The sequence below is a fragment of the Megascapheus bottae genome, chromosome 24, assembly GCF_031878675.1.
Source record: "Megascapheus bottae isolate mThoBot1 chromosome 24, mThoBot2.hap1, whole genome shotgun sequence".
Taxonomy (NCBI): Eukaryota; Metazoa; Chordata; class Mammalia; order Rodentia; family Geomyidae; genus Megascapheus; species Megascapheus bottae.
In genome coordinates this window covers 1007235-1025478 of record NC_143532.1, presented here as the reverse complement: position 1 = coordinate 1025478, position 18244 = coordinate 1007235, and the positions used below count along the sequence as shown (strand labels likewise).

The window sequence follows — 18244 nt, the reverse complement described above, 5'->3', positions numbered from 1 at the left end:
AGTTCAACTGAGGCTCAGTCCACCCTGGTGGGTCCCCAGCTCCCCGCTGGGAAAAGGGGGCCCTTCCGGGCCGGGACCCCTCTGCAAGGATGGGAGGGTGGCTGCACCCCGGCGGGTAGTACCCAGAGCCCCCGCCCAGAGTCTGATAGCATGCACTGTTCCAGGCAGGACACCGCGGGGTCCAGGGGAGCCTGGACAAGCTGGGGAGAAGGCCTAGGGGCAGTGCCAGCCATGCTGAACTCTGCGTCCCTGCGACGTCCAGCCAGGTCTGACCTCAAGCAGGAAGATTCCTCCTCCCCTTGAGGTGGAGATGGCACCGTGCAGGGCCACTGGGGGTGGGGGTCATGGCCACCAGAGGTGGGGGGTCACAGCCACGGGGGTTGGGGGCCAGGGCCACCAGAGGTGGGGGTCACGGCCACCAGAGTTGGGATCACAGCCACAGGGGGTGGGGGTCACGGCCACCAGAGTGGGGGGTCACGGCCACCGGGGGTGGGGGTCACGGCCACTGGGGGTGGGGGTCACAGCCACCAGAGTGGGGGGTCACGGCCACCGGGGGTGGGGATCACGGCCACTGGGGGTGGGGGTCACGGCCACTGGGGGTGGGAGTCACGGACACAGGGGGTGGGGGTCACGACCACCAGAGTGGGGGTCACGGCCACAGGGGGTGGGGGTCACGACCACCAGAGTGGGGGTCACGGCCACTGGGGGTGGGGGTCACGACCACCAGAGTGGGGGTCACGGCCACAGGGGGTGGGGGTCACGGCCACAGGGGGTGGGGGTCACGACCACCAGCGTGGGGGTCACGGCCACTGGGGGTGGGGGTCACGGCCACCAGAGTGGGGGTCACGGCCACAGGGGGTGGGGGTCACGGCCACCAGGGTGGGGGCTGTGCCGATCCTAATGGAGCCCCCTCCGTGGCCAGAAACCTCTTCCTACCACAAGTCTGCCCAAGACAGAAGCGGCGCCCCTCAGGTTTGCTGACGGCCGCTCTGCAGCCTCCCGCCCCCCACGCCGGACCACGCAGGGGCGGGGCTTCTGCGCGGTGGGCGGGGCTCGGCGCCGCGGCGCCGCCCCCTGGGACGGGCTGTCCCGGGATGGCGAGATGGCAGGGGCGCCCACCTCCACACCAGCTGCTCCGCATGCAGCCACCAGGACAGATCGATGGACCCGAGAGCCCGGCAGCGTCTCAGGGGCCTGGAATGAGCTGCGCGGGGCCGGGCGAGGCCGGCTCCCCAGCCTGGCGGAGAACAGACAGGAGGGGCGGGGCCTCGTGACGGGGGCGGGGCCAGAGGCGGGAAGGACGCGATGGGGGCGGGGCCCGGGGCCCGGGCGGGGCGGGGCCGGTGACGGGAAGGACGGGCCAGGCGGGGCGGAGGCTGGGGAGGGAGCGGGGCTAGAGACAGGAAGGACGGGCGGGTGGGGCGGGGTCTTGGGGATGGGGCGGGGCCTGCGTGGGGAAGAGCCGGCCGGGAGGGGCGGGGCCTGCGAAGGGGCGGGGCCTGCGTGGAGAAGAGCCGGCCGGGAGGGGCGGGGCCTGCGGAGGAGCGGGGCCTGCGTGGGGAAGAGCCGGCCGAGAGGGGCGGGGCCTGTGGAGAGGCGGGGCCTGCGTGGGGAAGCCCCGCCCGGTGCAGGCGGGGCCAGAAGCGCGGCGGCCGCCGACGCGCAAGCCCCGCCCCGGCCCGCGCCGGCCCGCCCGCCCGCCCGCCCGCCCGCTCGCCCGCCCGCCCGCCCGCCTGGAGCGCCCTGGCCGCGTCCGCCGGCTGCTCGTTCGCTGCCCGCTGGTTTCATTGAGAAAAGCCGAACGGCGGCGGCGGCGGCGGCGGCGGCGGCGGCGGCGGTGGCGGTGTCTGCGCGGGAGCGGAGGAGCGGACGCCAGCCCGCCGCCCGCCGGACCGTCCGCGCGCCCGAGCGCGGGGCCGCGGCCTCGGGCCTCCGTGCCGGCGCCGGCGGCTCCGGGCCGGGCGCGGCGGGCTGGGGGCGCGGGCCGGGGCGACCGTGGAGCCAGCGGGCCGGGGGCATGCGCGGCCCCCCGGCCCCGCCGCGCCCCCGCCGCCCGCCGCCGCCCGCCCGGGGCTAGAGGCGGCCGCCGCGAGGGCGCGCGGCGCCGGAGACATGTCCAGGAGGAAACAGAGCAACCCCCGGCAGATCAAGCGTGAGTCCGACTTTGCCCACGGCCCCCGCCGCGGCGCCCTTCACCCGCGCGCCCCCCGCGTCTGCGCCCGGCCCCGGGGCCCCGCGCCCGCCCCCGCAGCTCCGAGATGGTGCGGCGATAGGCGGCCCGGATCTGGGCGCAGATAAAGTTTAAAATATTCCATTCTGCAAGTCCCATCCCGATAAGATCGCGCTGTCGGGACGGGCTGAAATGGTGATCTTATCTCGCGCCCGGCTCTCCCAGGCTTCGTGTCCAGGGGGAGAGAGGAGGAGACCTGGGAGCCAGAGGGGCACCGGCGGGAGCCCCGCGCTCCGCCCCAGCCGCCCGGGACGCCGCCCAGGCCTGGCCCTCCGCGGGTCCCTCCCGCGGCTCCCAGGGTAGCAAACGGTGCCCTCATTTGCCCTGGGGCGCCTGCGCTCCTCTCACCCCCCACATCCGGGGGGGCTGTGCGTCCGGGGGTCGTTGGCTGGGCCGTTCCGTCGGCATGGCAGGCTCGCAGGGCTGGTGTCCCAGGACAAGAGCTCCTTGGAAGGGCCGGGGCTGCAGGCCATTGGCTGCTCCAGCCGCCGGTGAGCACACGGGAAGCCTCCCTCCCCACACCACGCCTCGGATAACTTTGCACCTCTATAACCAGGGCCCAGGCACCCAGCCGGGCTTCATCCGCTGGCGCCTGCCGCCGGCCGGTCAGTCGTCTGGGCAGGCCTGAGGTCACACTGCCTCCGCTGCCCATATGGCCGCTGCCTCTTAGACCCCAAGTGCTTTTAGCCTGTGGGAGTGTCCCTACTCCTAAGGTCTCTGGAGAAGGAGGGCAGAATGAGGGGGGGGGACACAGGAATCCAGGTTCCCGTAACCTGACTCCCCAAATGCAAGTGGGACCTGTTTTCCGAAAGTCGCCTTCTATCATGTCAACTCAAGTATTAAAACCACCCACAGGTCCGGATCTGCACTCTTTCTCTGGTTTCTTTTCCCCCTCTCCTCCTCCTCCTCCCCCCCTCCTGCACCTCTGCTCAGTTCAGTTCTGGGGTGTGTGTGTGTGTGTGTGTGTGTGTGTGTGTGTGTGTGTGTGTGTGTGTATTTCTGCTTGATGAGAAACACAGATAGCAAGGGCAGGGAGATCGCAGGCTGGGAACCGATTGGCAGCACTGATAAGCCTGCAGGATGGGAGCAGAGCCTGGCCAGCTTGCTGCTTGGGGCTGGGACTGCTCTGGCAAGCCCCTCAGATGCTCCTCACTGTGTTCCAGGACTGGACAGGGTCGGGTCAGGACCCTCACCATAGCTGAGGCCCTGTGGCCTCCTCCCACTGACAGATGGAAGCGAGTTAAGATCTGAACATTGATTATCCCCAAGTGGCGGCGCCTGTCCGCCCGCCCTCTGCCCACAGCTGTGCTTTCAGCCTGGTAGTGTGAACCTTCTGCCCTGGCTTCACCTGGCCAGATGCAGATTGCAGAAGGAGAGGGTCTAAGTAACTGAGGCCATCCTGTCGCTCCCTCCCCCCCCCCCACGCCCAACACCGGCGGGAATGCAGCTGCCCAAGCTCCGTGCGCCTTTTGTTCTGCTTGGAGATAGATGTACCGTGCTGATAAGGCATGCCACCGATGGCAGGCAGATAGGCGCTTCTATTTATTAACTTCAAACGTGGGAGGGAGGAGGGGGAGGCAGGAGCCTGGCCTTGGCCAGCCAGATGGCGGAGATGATAGGCTGACCCTGGTGGGGGAGGGCAGAGCACAGGGCAGGGCACAGCTCAGGACCCCTGAGCACTCACCTCCAGGCTTGCCTCCCCCCAGGCGATGTGAGCCCCGAAACTGGGGGCCAGCCCAGTGGTGATCGCCAAGAGTGATAAGAGGCCTTATCTAACGCCACCAGGCCTGGCTGGGCTGGAGGCGGGGCACGGGGGGCCTGGGCAAGCAGGCAGTGTGGACAGCATCTGCACCAGCACCATGGCGGGCGTTCCCGTCCACACTGAGGTGCCACAAGTTGACCCTCCCCGAAGGCCGGTGGTGCGGTCCATCAACACAGAAGGAAACGGACGTGGCGCGGGCCGCGCGGAGGGGACACCCTGCCCTGGTGCTCTTAGATGATGCACTTGGGCTTTTCGCCTCTGGAGCGGGTGGTTCCTCCTGATTAGTGCTGGGCTGCTGTGGATTTCTGGAAAGTCCTACGTATAGCCTGCGGAAAGAAAAAAACAAATCAAAACAAAAACAAAATGGTAGTTTCCGTGGACCTGGCAACCGGGGGATAGCCCGGTGTTCCAATCTCTTCTTCCCCTGGTGCCCACATCAGAGCTAGTTCTACCCAGATCTGCCTTGACTGGGCATGTGTTAATTTATTTATTTATTTATTTATTGCCAGTTGTGGAGCTTGGACTCAGGGCCTGAGCACTGTCCTTGGACTTTCTCAAGGCTAGAGCTCTACCACTTGAGCCATAGCACCACTTCTGGCTTTTTTCTATGTATGTGGTGCCAAGGAATCAAACCCAGGTCTTCATGCACGCTAGGCAAGCACTCTACCACCAGGCCACACTCCCAGCCCGTGCATCTGTTCAATAAACACTTGGTAACAACAAGTCCTGGGTCCCAGCTGCTGCTGCACTGCACAGCCCTGCACCACACAGAGCTACACTGCACAGCAGGGAGCTGAGGACCATGTGAGAAGCTGAGGTGAGTCAGGGACACCCCTCAAAAGGAAGCCCAAACTGCCCAGAAGAAGCCAGCCCTGAGGGACGGCTCTTCCAGACAGTAGGCCAGCCTTAGTATTCAGCTCAGCAAAATGTCTCCCTGACCCCTGGCTGTTTGGGGCAGGGAAGGGATGAGGCGGTGGAGAGGTGTGGGATGTTGAGGTCAGCAGGACAGTAGAGCCCAGGGCCTGTCCTCAGTGGCTTCCCTGAGGAGATGGCCTGGTTCAGAACAGAGACACCCCAGACCCCAATGGAGGCAGGTTGGCCGGAGGCCTCGGGAAGGCGCCCAGGGACTTGCCATCTCCCTCCCAGCTGGCAGAGTGTTTTCACACATGCTCACAGTTCGATTAAACAAATTATTGGTAGCCACGGGATGACTAATTCGCTCTAAGCATCAAAGCCACCTGCCTTGTTCCCCAGTACCCGCCAAGCACGATGAGGCCGGCCGTGGCTGTCTGTGGAGTGCCAGCCACGCCTCAGGAGGGCCTGTGCCAGGCCCTGCGTGGCAAGCTTTTATGCCCACAGGCCCTTCCAGGTTGGGGCCCACGGAGACGAGGTGCTGGGTTCCTGGGGACCCTCTCACAGCGCCCACTGTGACAGAATCACAAAGACTGGGGCTCTGGTGGCCCAGCTTGCTGGCCTCTGAGCCGCCTGGGCAGTGTATCCCTTTCGGGCGGTGTCTGCTGTCCAGGGGCCAGCAGGGGTTGTCCCTCCTGCCCTCTGCGTGGCCCTGTCCTCCGGCCCTGGCCAGCACCCTGAACAGCAGCACTCGTGTGCCTGGTACTCGAGGTCAAGGTCACCCCCAGGCCTGGCACAGAGGGAGCTGGAGGTGGGAGGAGCTCTGCAGCTCCGCCCTGGGTCCCGAGGCTTCCCTGTCATCCCTCGGGCCTGCTGGGGCTCTGCGCTGGCTCCTGACTGCGGGGGGCTACCCTGGGAGCCAGGGGTGGAGAAGGCACTAGCCCCGCGCCAGGCTGCCTCTCTGGGGTACACATGTGGAGGCGACGAGGTTTCCACCCAGTAAAGCGAGGGGACTGGGGCTGGATGCGGGCAGCCAGGCCACCATCTCCACCGGGGTGCAGTGGACTCAGGAGTCCCTCCCCACTCTCGTCGCTGTCCCCACGGTCTCCTCCCTGGGCCCTTTTGGCTCAGGAACAGCCCCTGGAGAGGCCTCACCTAGCCTACACCAGCTGGAGCCCCGGAGTGGGGCTCCCTCCCTGGAGGTCACCCAGAGCCCAGCATGGCACTGAGCTCTGGGATTTAAGTGGGTCAGTTGGGGAAGAAAGGAGGAGGAATGCGATGCCATTAATTGTGCCCCTTATCTTCTGTTTCTATGCCAACCAGACGGTCCTGGGGCTTGACGGCTCGTGAATAATACTCCGAGGGCCTATCTGCCATCGACAGGCCTCCTAGAGGCAGCTGTTACCTCCGATTGGTATCACCAGCCCTCGGACCCAGGCTGAGCCTGCACAGGCCGGCCTGGCCAGACGGGCCCCGTGGGACTCCTGCCACCATTCCCCAGGGTCTTTCTGGAGGTGCCCAGTGTCTTCTGTCCCCATTTCACAGATGGGGATATGGAGGCCGTGCCGCCCAGCACGCCTTGGGCCTTGTCTGCTGCTCCTCTTCTGGAACACCTGGCTCTGGCCTTGCCAGTGGCAGGCTGCCGGCTGCAGCACCCCAATCGGCCTCTGGGGTGTCTGGTCATGAGACCAGACCCACCCCGCTCTGTCCTTAGAGGAGGACTGCCCACGCCTGCGGGCCCCGCGGATATAGGCACAAGCAGCGCAGTCGGGCCTGAGTTCCAGCTGAGACTGCAGCAGTTCTGCTCAGGCCTCAGTGCCTTTGCATCACTGCTCAGATCTCCCACCACCCACATCTGCCCCCTCCTGAGAGCAGGAAGGCCTCTGTCCTGCAACACAGGCCACTGTGAAATGGCCATCAGAACTAGGGGCTGCCCTTCATGAACCTCAGTTTTCCACCTGCAAAATGTGGGAAATGGTCACACCTGCCTCAGTCCCTGCTCTGAGCACTGAGCTCCCTTCCTCCCCCACCTCCACCCCCTCATGGCAGTCTGCTGGACAAGGCCCATGGTCTCTAATGGACCTGAGCTAGAGAAGACCTTTTCCAAGCTCTTTTCCATCCCCATGGGTGGAGGGTTGGGTGTTGCCCTAGAAGTGGGGCCCACAGTCTCCAGTCGCGGAGGTCCTTTCTGGCGGCTGCTCCAGGGCTCCCCTGGCTAAGCTCAGCCAGGCAGGGCCCTGGGCTGTAAGACCTGGCTTGTCCCTGTGGCCTCTGGGCCGAGGACGACTCCTTGAAGGAGATCCGGGCTCCTGGATCTACCCATGGCTTTCTCCTGCACCCCTCTGACCCAGCCACTCCGGGGGGCCAGGGAGGGACCCTATGCCCACGCCAAAGGGGAAGCTTCCTGCCTGACAGGAGTGAGCCAAGCAAGCAGAGCCAGCAGCCTGTGAGGGGGTCCGGGTGCAGACTGGGGGGGTGGCTGGCAGGAGCAGCTGTGAGCTCCCGGGGCCTAGGTGGCCGTGGTGCCCGAGGACGGCCCCTCACCCAGCCTCCTGCTTCTCTCCTGAGGATGACAAGGCCAAGGAGCCAGACTTGCCCCTGCTCTGGAGGAGGGGCCCTCGGGAGGTGACCTGTCCCCAGGCTGGCCCCGGGTTGAAGGTGCTGGTTGGGGCCATGGCCGGGTACTGCCAGCTGCATTGCAGGTTTTGCCAGCAGCCCCTGGCCTTCCCGCCCATCAAGTGGGGCTGCCTGGACCCCAGCCTCCTGCCTCAAACCTCCTCAGTTGGCTGCTTAGACGGGGGGGGGACGACACTGAGGTCACCTGACATCGGGGCTGGCAGAGCCCGTGGCCCAAGTGGTAGAGCACCTGCCTAGCAGGCCTGAGCCCTGAGTTCAAACCCCACTACCACCAAAGCAAAGGAGAGGAGAAAGACCGTTGTCTGGGCAAGAACAGGGAGCTGCAGAGACTGCAAGCAGACGAACGGCCTCCCGGGCCCCAGCAGCCCCTGGGAGGTGGCTGGGGAGAGCCTCCGCGAGGCCTGGCCGGCCTCGGCACTCCAGGTCCCCTGCCCTGCCCAGAGACCTGTGCCAGCGTAGCCCAGCGTGCCCACTGTGCCTTCTCTACACACGTAAGGCTGGGTCTCAGCCCTCTGTGCGCAGGAGGGGTAGGTCAGGGTCAACAGCACCGAGGGTCCTGTGTGCTGCCTAAGCCCCAGGCTTGGCCTGCCGCACTCTGATAGCACAGTGGGCAGCCACTGGGCTTGTCAGCCAGGACCCTGGAGCCAGGCTGGGGATGCAGCTCAAGAGAGCTACCCCATCTCTGCAAAGGGGCGACTGTGGCGGCACTGATCCTTAGGCCCACGTGATCTCCTGAGCCTGTTTCCCCGATGAGAGATCGCGTGGCTGACTGTGGGAATCTGGTGTGGAAGCCTGAGGCGATGCTCACAGCCTCGCTAGTGCTGGAGTGTGCTCTGAGGCCAGGGGACCACCATGGGCTCCTTCTCCCCCAGACTGCCGGGCTCGGAACTGCTCGTCTCCCCTGGGCTTGCTTCTCCTCAGCTCCTTGTCGTGTCCATCCTATAGCTCTTTCGTCTGCCTGGGCACAGAACCTACCAGCCTTGCTTTTCTTCTCCATTAAGGTCACCCCTAGCTGAGAGCCAGGGAGCCGTGGGGAGCAGGACTGGGGTCTTGGGATGGCAGGCTCTCCACTGGGGTGGGGGCAGGGTCTTTGGCTCCTGGTCCTGCTAGAATCCATCCCCTGTGAGGTCAGAGCCCACCGGGGAGCCTCCGTGGCCCCTGAGAGCAGTGGAAGGCCCAGGCCCCGAGCTCTCCCAGCCAGGGAGCTGGGTGAGTCCATCCAGGCTCCCCTCGAGAGGGGCTGGTGTTTACTCAGTGCCCGGGACCACACACAGCTCAGTTCTGCCAGCAGTTTAGGCGGGAACCCCACATGGGGAAACTGAGGCTTAGGGAGGAGGAAAAGGCCTTAGGCTAAAGCTCTTCACAGGGCATAGGGCCCCAGGAGGTCCAGTCTCTTCTGGACTAGCCGAGCCCCTTCCCTGCCCAGGGCCAGAGCTACCGGAGAGACCCGTGCTGGGCAGACCATGTGCACATGGAGTGTGTGGCATCTCCTGCCTCAGTTTCCCCTCCTGAGCAGAAAGTGTCCCTGTGTGTGGTTCTGCAGGCTCCAGCCTGGCCCAGTCCATCCAGCCCACCCAGCCCACCCAGGGCAGCCGGAGCCTGGCCTGCCCCCGTCTTCTCCCCATCCGGGCCTCTGCAGGCGCAGGTTTCAGCTCCTGTGATAACTCGGAAAGTTGAACTGGCCCCATTACCGCACGGAGATGGTGGGTGAGATACAGCCTCGATAATGGAGGAGATAGCCGTCTCGTGGCCAGTGGCCCAGCCTCCCGCCCATTAACATTCCCCACCAGCGATCCTGCCTATCTCCTCCACTTCTACTCCTCCCGCAGATAAGAATGGAAATTCTGACTTCATAGCTCACTGATTAAAGTGTCTGGATTTCTTGATAATACACAGATAAATTATGTTTTTGAAAAAGAAGGTAGAGCGGAGGGTAGGGGATGGGGCCTGGGGAGGGGAGCCCTTGCCTGCCTCTCCGTCTTCTCCTGGCCCTCGGGCCAGGCTGGGACTGGAACCACCCGGTGTCCCGCTGCCCAGAATGGCCTCTGGAGAGACTGGCTAGGCCCCAGTGAGCCACACAGGCCTCTGCTCAGACAGCTGCCCAGTGCAGCCTGGGCGCTGGCCGTGGAGTGTGGTCCTGCCACACTGCCTGCCCTTGGGCCCTCCCCCCAAGCCTGGCATCCAGGTGGGGGCCTGTGCGCCTCAGTTTCCTTACCTGTCTGGTGCAGGCCCAGCCTCCTCTGGAAGGGCAGGAGTTCTGCCTGCTGTGCGTAGCTGCTCAGCGTGCCCTGTACTGGGCAGAGCTCCGGCAGGCAGCTGGGTCCAGGAGGGACTTGGCCCGGCCAGCCTGCCTCCTCCTGCGCCGTCAGCATGCTGCCACCGTGCAGCTGTCTGGATAAAGCCACATCCTTCAGCTGATCCCAGATCTGCGCCGATGGTGTGATTAGCAGCGATTAGGGCTGCGTGCGGCTAATCCCCCTGCTGAGGGACAGGTGAGGCGGCCCAGGAGCCAGCACCCGCGGTGTGGGAGGGAAACCGAGGCCGGGCAGCCCTACGGGGGGCCGTGAAGCTGGTGGTCAGGCCCCAGCTCTGCGTTTTGGTTTTGGTTTTTTGTTTTTTTTTTTAAATCGCACTTGGCCCCCGTGGCAGGAGGCCTGGATGGGAACCGCTGGCTTTTCTGGGTGGCCCTGGGGCTCCCCAGGGAACACTTAACTGTGGCCACTGTTAGGTCACAGCTTTCTTTGTGGAGCCCTACCTGTGTGCAAGGCCTGGGCTTGACCTGCCTGGCAGCCATGCCCACTCAGCCCCTCGGAGGGACACTATGACCTCTTTGCTCTTCTAGAAACCCAGAGCTCCGAGAGGTTGAGTAACTCACCTAAAGTCACACAGCAAGGAGGGAACGGCCTGGACACTTCAGGGTCTCTGCAGCCATGGCTACTACCTCTCCCACTGCACCCCGCATTTCAGGGGAGAGGCCTGGGTACAGAGAGGGGCAGTGATGGCCTCGCCTGGGGGGGCTGAAGCTAGGCCGTCTCTGTCTCTGCCCTTGCTTGTTTCTTAGTTCTTTTGTCTGCCCCTACAGGATGGCTCCTTTGGTAAGGGTTGGGTTTGATTCAGAAGTCTAAAGGAGGTGAAGTGTTTCCAGTAGATTAGAGAGGGCGTGGCCACAGTTCAACTCCTGCTCCAGCTAGCAGCGGGCCAGGTAACACTCAGCTACTAGCTTGGGTTTCCCGGCTTTCCAGTGGTCCACCCCCCTTCTATCCTCGCTGGGCCCTGGGGACAGAGGTGAGAGGGTGGGGGCCTCTGCCAGGACCCTGCGCAACAGGCCTGAGCACTGGACACATGGCAGGAGAGGAGGCTGAGCCCTGGACCCGTGGTGGGATAGGAGGTGAGCGCTGCTTACGTGGTGGTGTAGAGGAGGTGAGCACTGCGTACGTGGTGTGGAGGTGAGCACTGCGCACGTGGTATAGAGGAGGTGAGCACTGTGCACGTGGTGTGGAGGAGGTGAGCACTGTGTATGTGGTGGTGTAGAGAAGGTGAGCACTGCACACATGGTATAGAGGAGGTGAGCACTGTGCACGTGGTGTGGAGGAGGTGAGCACTGTGCACATGGTATAGAGGAGGTGAGCACTGTGCACGTGGTGTGGAGGAGGTGAGCACTGTGTATGTGGTGGTATAGAGAAGGTGAGCACTGTGTATGTGGTGGTATAGAGAAGGTGAGCACTGCGCACGTGGTATAGAGGAGGTGAGCACTGTGTATGTGGTGGTGTAGAGGAGGTGAGCACTGTGCACGTGGTATAGAGGAGGTGAGCACTATGTATGTGGTGTAGAGGAGGTGACCACTGCGTACGTGGTGTGGAGGAGGTGAGCACTGCGTATGTAGTGTAGAGGAGGTGAGCACTGTGTATGTGGTGGTGTGGAGGAGGTGAGCACTGTGCGCGTGGTGTAGAGGAGGTGAGCACTGTGCGCGTGGTGTGGAGGAGGTGAGCACTGTGTTTGTGGTAGTGTAGAGGAGGTGAGCACTGCGTACGTGGTGTAGAGGAGGTGAGCACTGCGCACATGGTGTGGAGGAGGTGAGCACTGCGCACGTGGTGTGGAGGAGGTGAGCACTGCATATGTAGTGTAGAGGAGGTGAGCACTGCGTACGTGGTGTAGAGGAGGTGAGCACTGCGCACATGGTGTGGAGGAGGTGAGCACTGCGCACGTGGTGTGGAGGAGGTGAGCACTGTGTTTGTGGTGGTGTAGAGGAGGTGAGCACTGTGTTTGTGGTGGTGTAGAGGAGGTGAGCACTGCGCACATGGTGTGGAGGAGGTGAGCACTGCGCACGTGGTGTGGAGGAGGTGAGCACTGTGCACGTGGTGTGGAGGAGGTGAGCACTGCATACGTGGTGTGGAGGAGGTGAGCACTGTGTATGTGATGGTGTAGAGGAGGTGAGCACTGTGCGCGTGGTGTGGAGGAGGTGAGCGCGTGGTGTGGAGGAGGTGAGCGCGTGGTGTGGAGGAGGTGAGCGCGTGGTGTGGAGGAGGTGAGCGCGTGGTGTGGAGGAGGTGAGCGCGTGGTGTGGAGGAGGTGAGCACTGCATACGTAGTGTAGAGGAGGTGAGCACTGCGCACGTGGTGTGGAGGAGGTGAGCACTGCGTACGTGGTGTAGAGGAGGTGAGCACTGCGTACGTAGTGTAGAGGAGGTGAGCACTGCGTACGTGGTGTAGAGGAGGTGAGCACTGCGTACGTGGTGTAGAGGAGGTGAGCACTGCGCACGTGGTGTGGAGGAGGTGAGCACTGCGCACGTGGTGTGGAGGAGGTGAGCACTGCGTACGTGGTGTGGAGGAGGTGAGCACTGCGTACGTGGTGTAGAGGAGGTGAGCACTGCGTACGTGGTGTGGAGGAGGTGAGCACTGCGTACGTGGTGTAGAGGAGGTGAGCACTGCGCACGTGGTGTGGAGGAGGTGAGCACTGTGTATGTGGTGGTGTAGAGGAGGTGAGCACTGCGTACGTGGTGTGGAGGAGGTGAGCACTGCGTACGTGGTGTAGAGGAGGTGAGCACTGCGCACGTGGTGTGGAGGAGGTGAGCACTGTGTATGTGGTGGTGTAGAGGAGGTGAGCACTGCGCACGTGGTGTGGAGGAGGTGAGCACTGTGCACGTGGTGTGGAGGAGGTGAGCACTGTGTATGTGGTGTAGAGGAGGTGAGCACTGCGCACGTGGTGGTGTAGAGGAGGTGAGCACTGCGCACGTGGTGTAGAGGTGAGCACTGCGTACATGGTGTGGAGGAGGTGAGTGCTGCGTTCGTGGTGTAGAGGAGGTGAGCACTGCGTAAGTGGTGAGAGAGGAGGCTGCGCACTGGGCGTGTGGGAGCATGAAGCCTGCGTAGTGGGTGTGTGGCGGGGTGAGGTCTAGGGAGTCCCTGGGTCCGTTGCGGGGTGAGGGCGGGGAGTCCCTGGGTCCGTTGCGGGGTGAGGGGGGCGGAGTCCCTGGGTCCGTTGCGGGGTGAGGGCGGGGAGTCCCTGGGTCCGTTGCGGGGTGAGGGTCGAGAAGTCCTGGGTCCATCGCGAGGCCAGCCAACTGAGCACTGCCTCATGCCCATGGGAGTCCCGTGATGGTCTTCTTGAGTGCCAGACCTCGATGAGGTCCCAGAGACCTTGGGGCTTCTCTGTGCCTCTTCCGCCCCGCCGAGACACAGGGTCCCCTGGCACATCTGTGACCTTGGCGTCCTGGGAGGCCTCCTCTAAGACGGCCCTCCATCCTGTGGGTCCAGGCCCGTCCTCGAGGTGTCGGCTCTGGAATGGAGTGAGTCCCTAGAGGGCTGCGTCCTCCTGCGAGGCCCTTCCCTCTTAAGCTCTCTCTCCAGGAAGGAGCACTCACTTCTTCCAGACAGCCAGGCCTGAGGCCACAGAGGCTCTGGTGCAGCTCCCAGGACCTTCCCTGGCTGCGCGATCTTGACTAAGCACCATTAGGTCTCTGGGCCTCTCGCTGCGGTGAGACTGTCCCCATGGTTCCCCTCCTGGGGCTGATGAGATGAAGTGCTGGACACCAGACAGCGTCCCCGCCAGACAGCATCACACCAGACAGCTCCCCCACCAGACAGATCCCACCAGACAGATCCCACCAGACAGCGTCCCCACCAGACAGATCCCACCAGACAGCGTCCCCACCAGACAGATCCCACCAGACAGCTTCCCCACCAGACAGATCCCGCCAGACAGCATCACACCAGACAGCTCCCCCACCAGACAACGTCCCCACCAGACAGATCCCACCAGACAGATCCCACCAGACAGATCCCACCAGACAGCTTCCCCACCAGACAGATCCCGCCAGACAGCATCACACCAGACAGCTCCCCCACCAGACAGCGTCCCCACCAGACAGATCCCACCAGACAGATCCCACCAGACAGCATCCCACCAGACAGATCCCACTAGATAACATCCCCACCAGACAGCATCCCCACTAGATCCCACAGACAGATCCCACCAGAAAGATCCCACCAGACAGCATCCCCACCAGACAGCATCCCACCAGACAGATCCCACCAGACAGCATCCCCACCAGGCAGCATCCCACCAGACAGATCCCACCAGACAGCATCCCACCAGACAGATCCCACCAGACAGCATCCCACCAGACAGCATCCCCACCAGACAGCATCCCCACCAGACAGCATCCCCACCAGACAGATCCCACCAGACAGCATCCCACCAGACAGCATCCCCACCAGACAGCATCCCCACCAGACAGCATCCCCACCAGACAGATCCCACCAGACAGCATCCCCACCAGACAGCATCCCCACCAGACAGATCCCACCAGACAGCATCCCACCAGACAGCATCCCCACCAGACAGATCCTACCAGACAGCATCCCACCAGACAGATCCCACCAGACAGCATCCCACCAGACAGCATCCCCACCAGACAGCATCCCCACCAGACAGATCCCACCAGACAGCATCCCCACTAGATCCCACCAGACAGATCCCACCACACAACATCCCACCAGATAACATCCCACCAGATAGATCCCGCCAGACAGCATCCCACCAGACAGATCCCCGCCAGACAGCATCCCACCAGACAGATCCCCGCCAGACAGCATCCCCACCAGACAGATCCCCGCCAGACAGCATCCCACCAGACAGCATCCCACAAGACAGCATCCCCGCCAGACAGCATCCCACCAGACAGCATCCCCACCAGACAGCTCCCACCAGACAGCATCCCCGCCAGACAGATCCCCGCCAGACAGCATCCCCACTAGATCCCACCAGACAGATCCCACCACACAACATCCCACCAGATAACATCCCACCAGATAGATCCCGCCAGACAGCATCCCACCAGACAGATCCCCGCCAGACAGCATCCCCACCAGACAGATCCCCGCCAGACAGCATCCCCACCAGACAGATCCCCGCCAGACAGCATCCCACCAGAAAGATCCCACAAGACAGCATCCCCGCCAGACAGCATCCCACCAGACAGATCCCACCAGACAGCATCCCCGCCAGACAGATCCCACCAGACAGCATCCCCGCCAGACAGCATCCCCACCAGACAGATCCTACCAGACAGCATCCCACCAGACAGCATCCCACCAGACAGCATCCCACCAGACAGATCCCACCAGACAGATCCCACCAGACAGCATCCCACCAGACAGATCCCACCAGACAGATCCCACCAGACAGCATCCCACCAGACAGCATCCCACCAGACAGATCCCACCAGACAGAATCCCACCAGACAGCATCCCACCAGACAGATCCCACCAGACAGCATCCCACCAGACAGCATCCCCGCCAGACAGCATCCCACCAGACAGATCCCACCACACAGCATCCCACCACACAGATCCCACCAGACAGATCCTACCAGACAGCATCCCACCAGACAGCATCCCACCAGACAGCATCCCACCACACAGATCCCACCAGACAGATCCTACCAGACAGCATCCCACCAGACAGCATCCCCACCAGACAGCATCCCCACCAGACAGATCCTGCCAGACAGCATCCCACCAGACAGATCCCGCCAGACAGCATCCCCACCAGACAACATCCCACCAGACAGCATCCCACCAGACAGCATCCCACCAGACAGCATCCCACCAGACAGCATCCCCACCAGACAACATCCCACCAGACAGCATCCCACCAGACAGATCCCGCCAGACAGCATCCCCACCAGACAGCATCCCCACCAGACAGCGTCCCACCAGTGTCCCCCACCCTGCAGGCATCCTGTTAGTGACTGTCCCTGTCTCTGAGTGTGCCGCCTTCCCCCCGCCCCTCTGCCTGAACACCTGTTCCTTCTGGAGCCCCGGTTGGCCCCTGGGTGTGTTGGACCTGGTAGGAAGGAGCTGCGCTGGGGCCTAAGAGAAGCCCCCGCCTCATGAGTGGCTGTGGGAGGTGGGGTGGGTGTGTTCCACCCTCCCGGCCCCCAACACAAAGACTGAAAGAAAAGGGAACTGAGATAAAGAGGGTGATAGGCGCCGTGCGGTGAGGAGCCACTATCGCCTGTATCTATCTGCCTGCTCGCTCTGCGTTCCGCTTCCCCTTATCTCACCCCACCAAAATGCCAGGAACAAAAGCCATGCACACGCACACGCCCCTCCCCCAAGCCCACTGCCCACCACTGCCTGCGCCTCACAGAGCCCCGAGATCTGGAGGAAAAGTGGAGCAATCACTGTCCCCCATCATCGCTTTGAAAAGGAAGCCCCAGAGTAGCCCCCTGAGACTTAGCAGCTACCCAAAGAGGCCCCCGGGGACCCAGGGACTGGGAGAGGACCCTGGATCTTGATCATCTGGCTTGAGACAGCATCTTCTTCTGAGTTATGCCTAGTGGATTTCGCTGGGCCCTAAGGAAAGGGAGACCCTGCCCTGGAACCAGCTCTCCCCCCTCCCCCATGGCTCCTTTCTTCTGGAGACATTTGCAGGTCCCCTCACCCCAGAAGTCCCCTCTGGTCAATAGCCAGCTCCTTCAGTGCTAGTGTCACAGACCTCCCCACCTAGCAAGCCCCGCCCTGGGGCGGGTACCACAGGCCTACCTGTCTGCATCCACCAATGGGGAGGCCTGAGCAGGGGTGCTGTAGTGGGTGGGTGGAGCCTCCCCTCTAGGAGGCAGGGGAGCTACCCCTGCTCAAGCTCCCTAGCCGTTGGCCTTTCTGATCAGGCCCACCCCTCTGCCTTGCACAGGGGATGGATGGACAAGCTGGCCTTCGGACGGCCTCGAGACGCTCAGGCCCCTCCCACACTGAGCGGGGGCCTGGCTGTGGATGTTAGGAGGTCAGTGCAGCCGACTTGACTGCCAGTTCTAGCACAGCCCAAGGCCTGCCAAGGCTGAGCCTAGGTTTCCTCTAAGCTCTGCTCCTTCAGGGGTATGGCATATAGTCGTCCACAGCAGGGCGTCCACTGGCTGCCAGCTCCCAGAAGGTTTCCGGGTCCCTTCCCCACCCAGGCTGCGTCTCCATCCTCACCATGAGGGCGAAGCTGGCGGGACTTCCAACCCCTGGGGACCTCTCTGGATCCTCGGAGACCTGAATCTCCCTTTACCCAACTTGTCCAGGAGGCGAGCCACGCCCAGGAGACGTGGGGAATCCCCTTCGCATACCCTGTCCCCAACTCCTCCATGAGTCTTATTGGCAGAATGTGGCCCAGCACCCACAAGTTTTGTGAGCTGAAATTCAGCCGCAGATGCGGGCATTTTTCAAAACCACGCAAGTGGAAAAGACCAGAGCTGAGGTGGGTTGGGGCAGCAGACCAGAGGCTCTTGGCCCTCACCTTGAGCCTCAGTTGCCCACTTCCTAACATGGCAGGAGGGCTGGTGGGCTGTGCCTGTGCTCCTCCCCCCCGGCCACCCAGGACCCGTGTTACCCAGAGGGGTCTCCTCTCACCCCCAAAATGGCGCAGGGATACCCATCATTCCGGGAGACGAAGGAAAGGAGAAAAGACCAAGAAGGAAAAACTGGCCTCCAAAACAGACATCTGCAGAGCAATGCGAGGCAGCGAGAGGACGAGGGCAGGGCTGCGAGCTGAGGCTGTGGCCTAGTGGCAGAACGCTCACCTGGCATGCATGAAGCCCTGGGTTCCATTCCTCTGTACCACACACCCAGAAAAGCCCGAAGAGGCGCTGTGGCTCAAGGGGTAGAGCGCTAGTGTTAAGCACAAAGAAGCTCAGGGACAGTGCCCAGGCCCCAAGTTCAAGCCCCAGGACTGACAAAAGAGAGAGAGAGCGAGCATGTGCACACACATGTACACACACGGGCTGGGGCCCGTGGGCCTGGCCGGCCACCACAGGCTGCTCTCGGGATGTCCCCACACAGGACACCACTCTCCAAACCTGAATGGGACCCAGGGACCACCCAGACCAGCCTGGTGGGAAAAGCGGATGCACACAGGAAGAAACGTACCATGATTCTCAGAGAAGTGGTCAGGGGCTTGGGGGGCTTGGGGGGACCGTGTGCTGATACAGGAGCCGTGAGCATCTTTCAGCAGGGACCAGCGGGGACAGGACTGTCTCTGTGAATACTGTCATTGTGCCAACCAGCACAGGCCCCCGGGCTCCTGTGAAGTGGGGTGATGAGAGGATGCAGCCCGTGGGGTGGGGGCTGAGAAAGGGCCTGAACTTGGCTCTGCCATGCTGTGGTGGGCTCTGAAGATGGCTCTGTGCTGCCAGCTGGCCTCACTGGAACCCATCTCTCTCCAGCCCCTGGCGACCTCTCTGGCTCCTGCCCTGCGCAGTGGCCTCTGCCACCCCTGCCTGC

General features: G+C 63.1%; 1 protein-coding gene across 1 annotated transcript in view; it reads left to right on the top strand.

The window, feature by feature from the left end:
* The first annotated feature begins 2082 nt into the window (after positions 1-2082).
* Zfpm1 (zinc finger protein, FOG family member 1) overlaps positions 2083-18244 on the top strand; it is a 51384-nt gene continuing 35222 nt past the window's right edge. Inside the window, exon 1 of the mRNA XM_090357139.1 lies at positions 2083-2152. Within this exon, the coding sequence (XP_090213265.1) occupies positions 2113-2152 (40 nt within the window). The 5' untranslated portion in view covers positions 2083-2112. The remainder of the gene's footprint in view (positions 2153-18244) is intronic.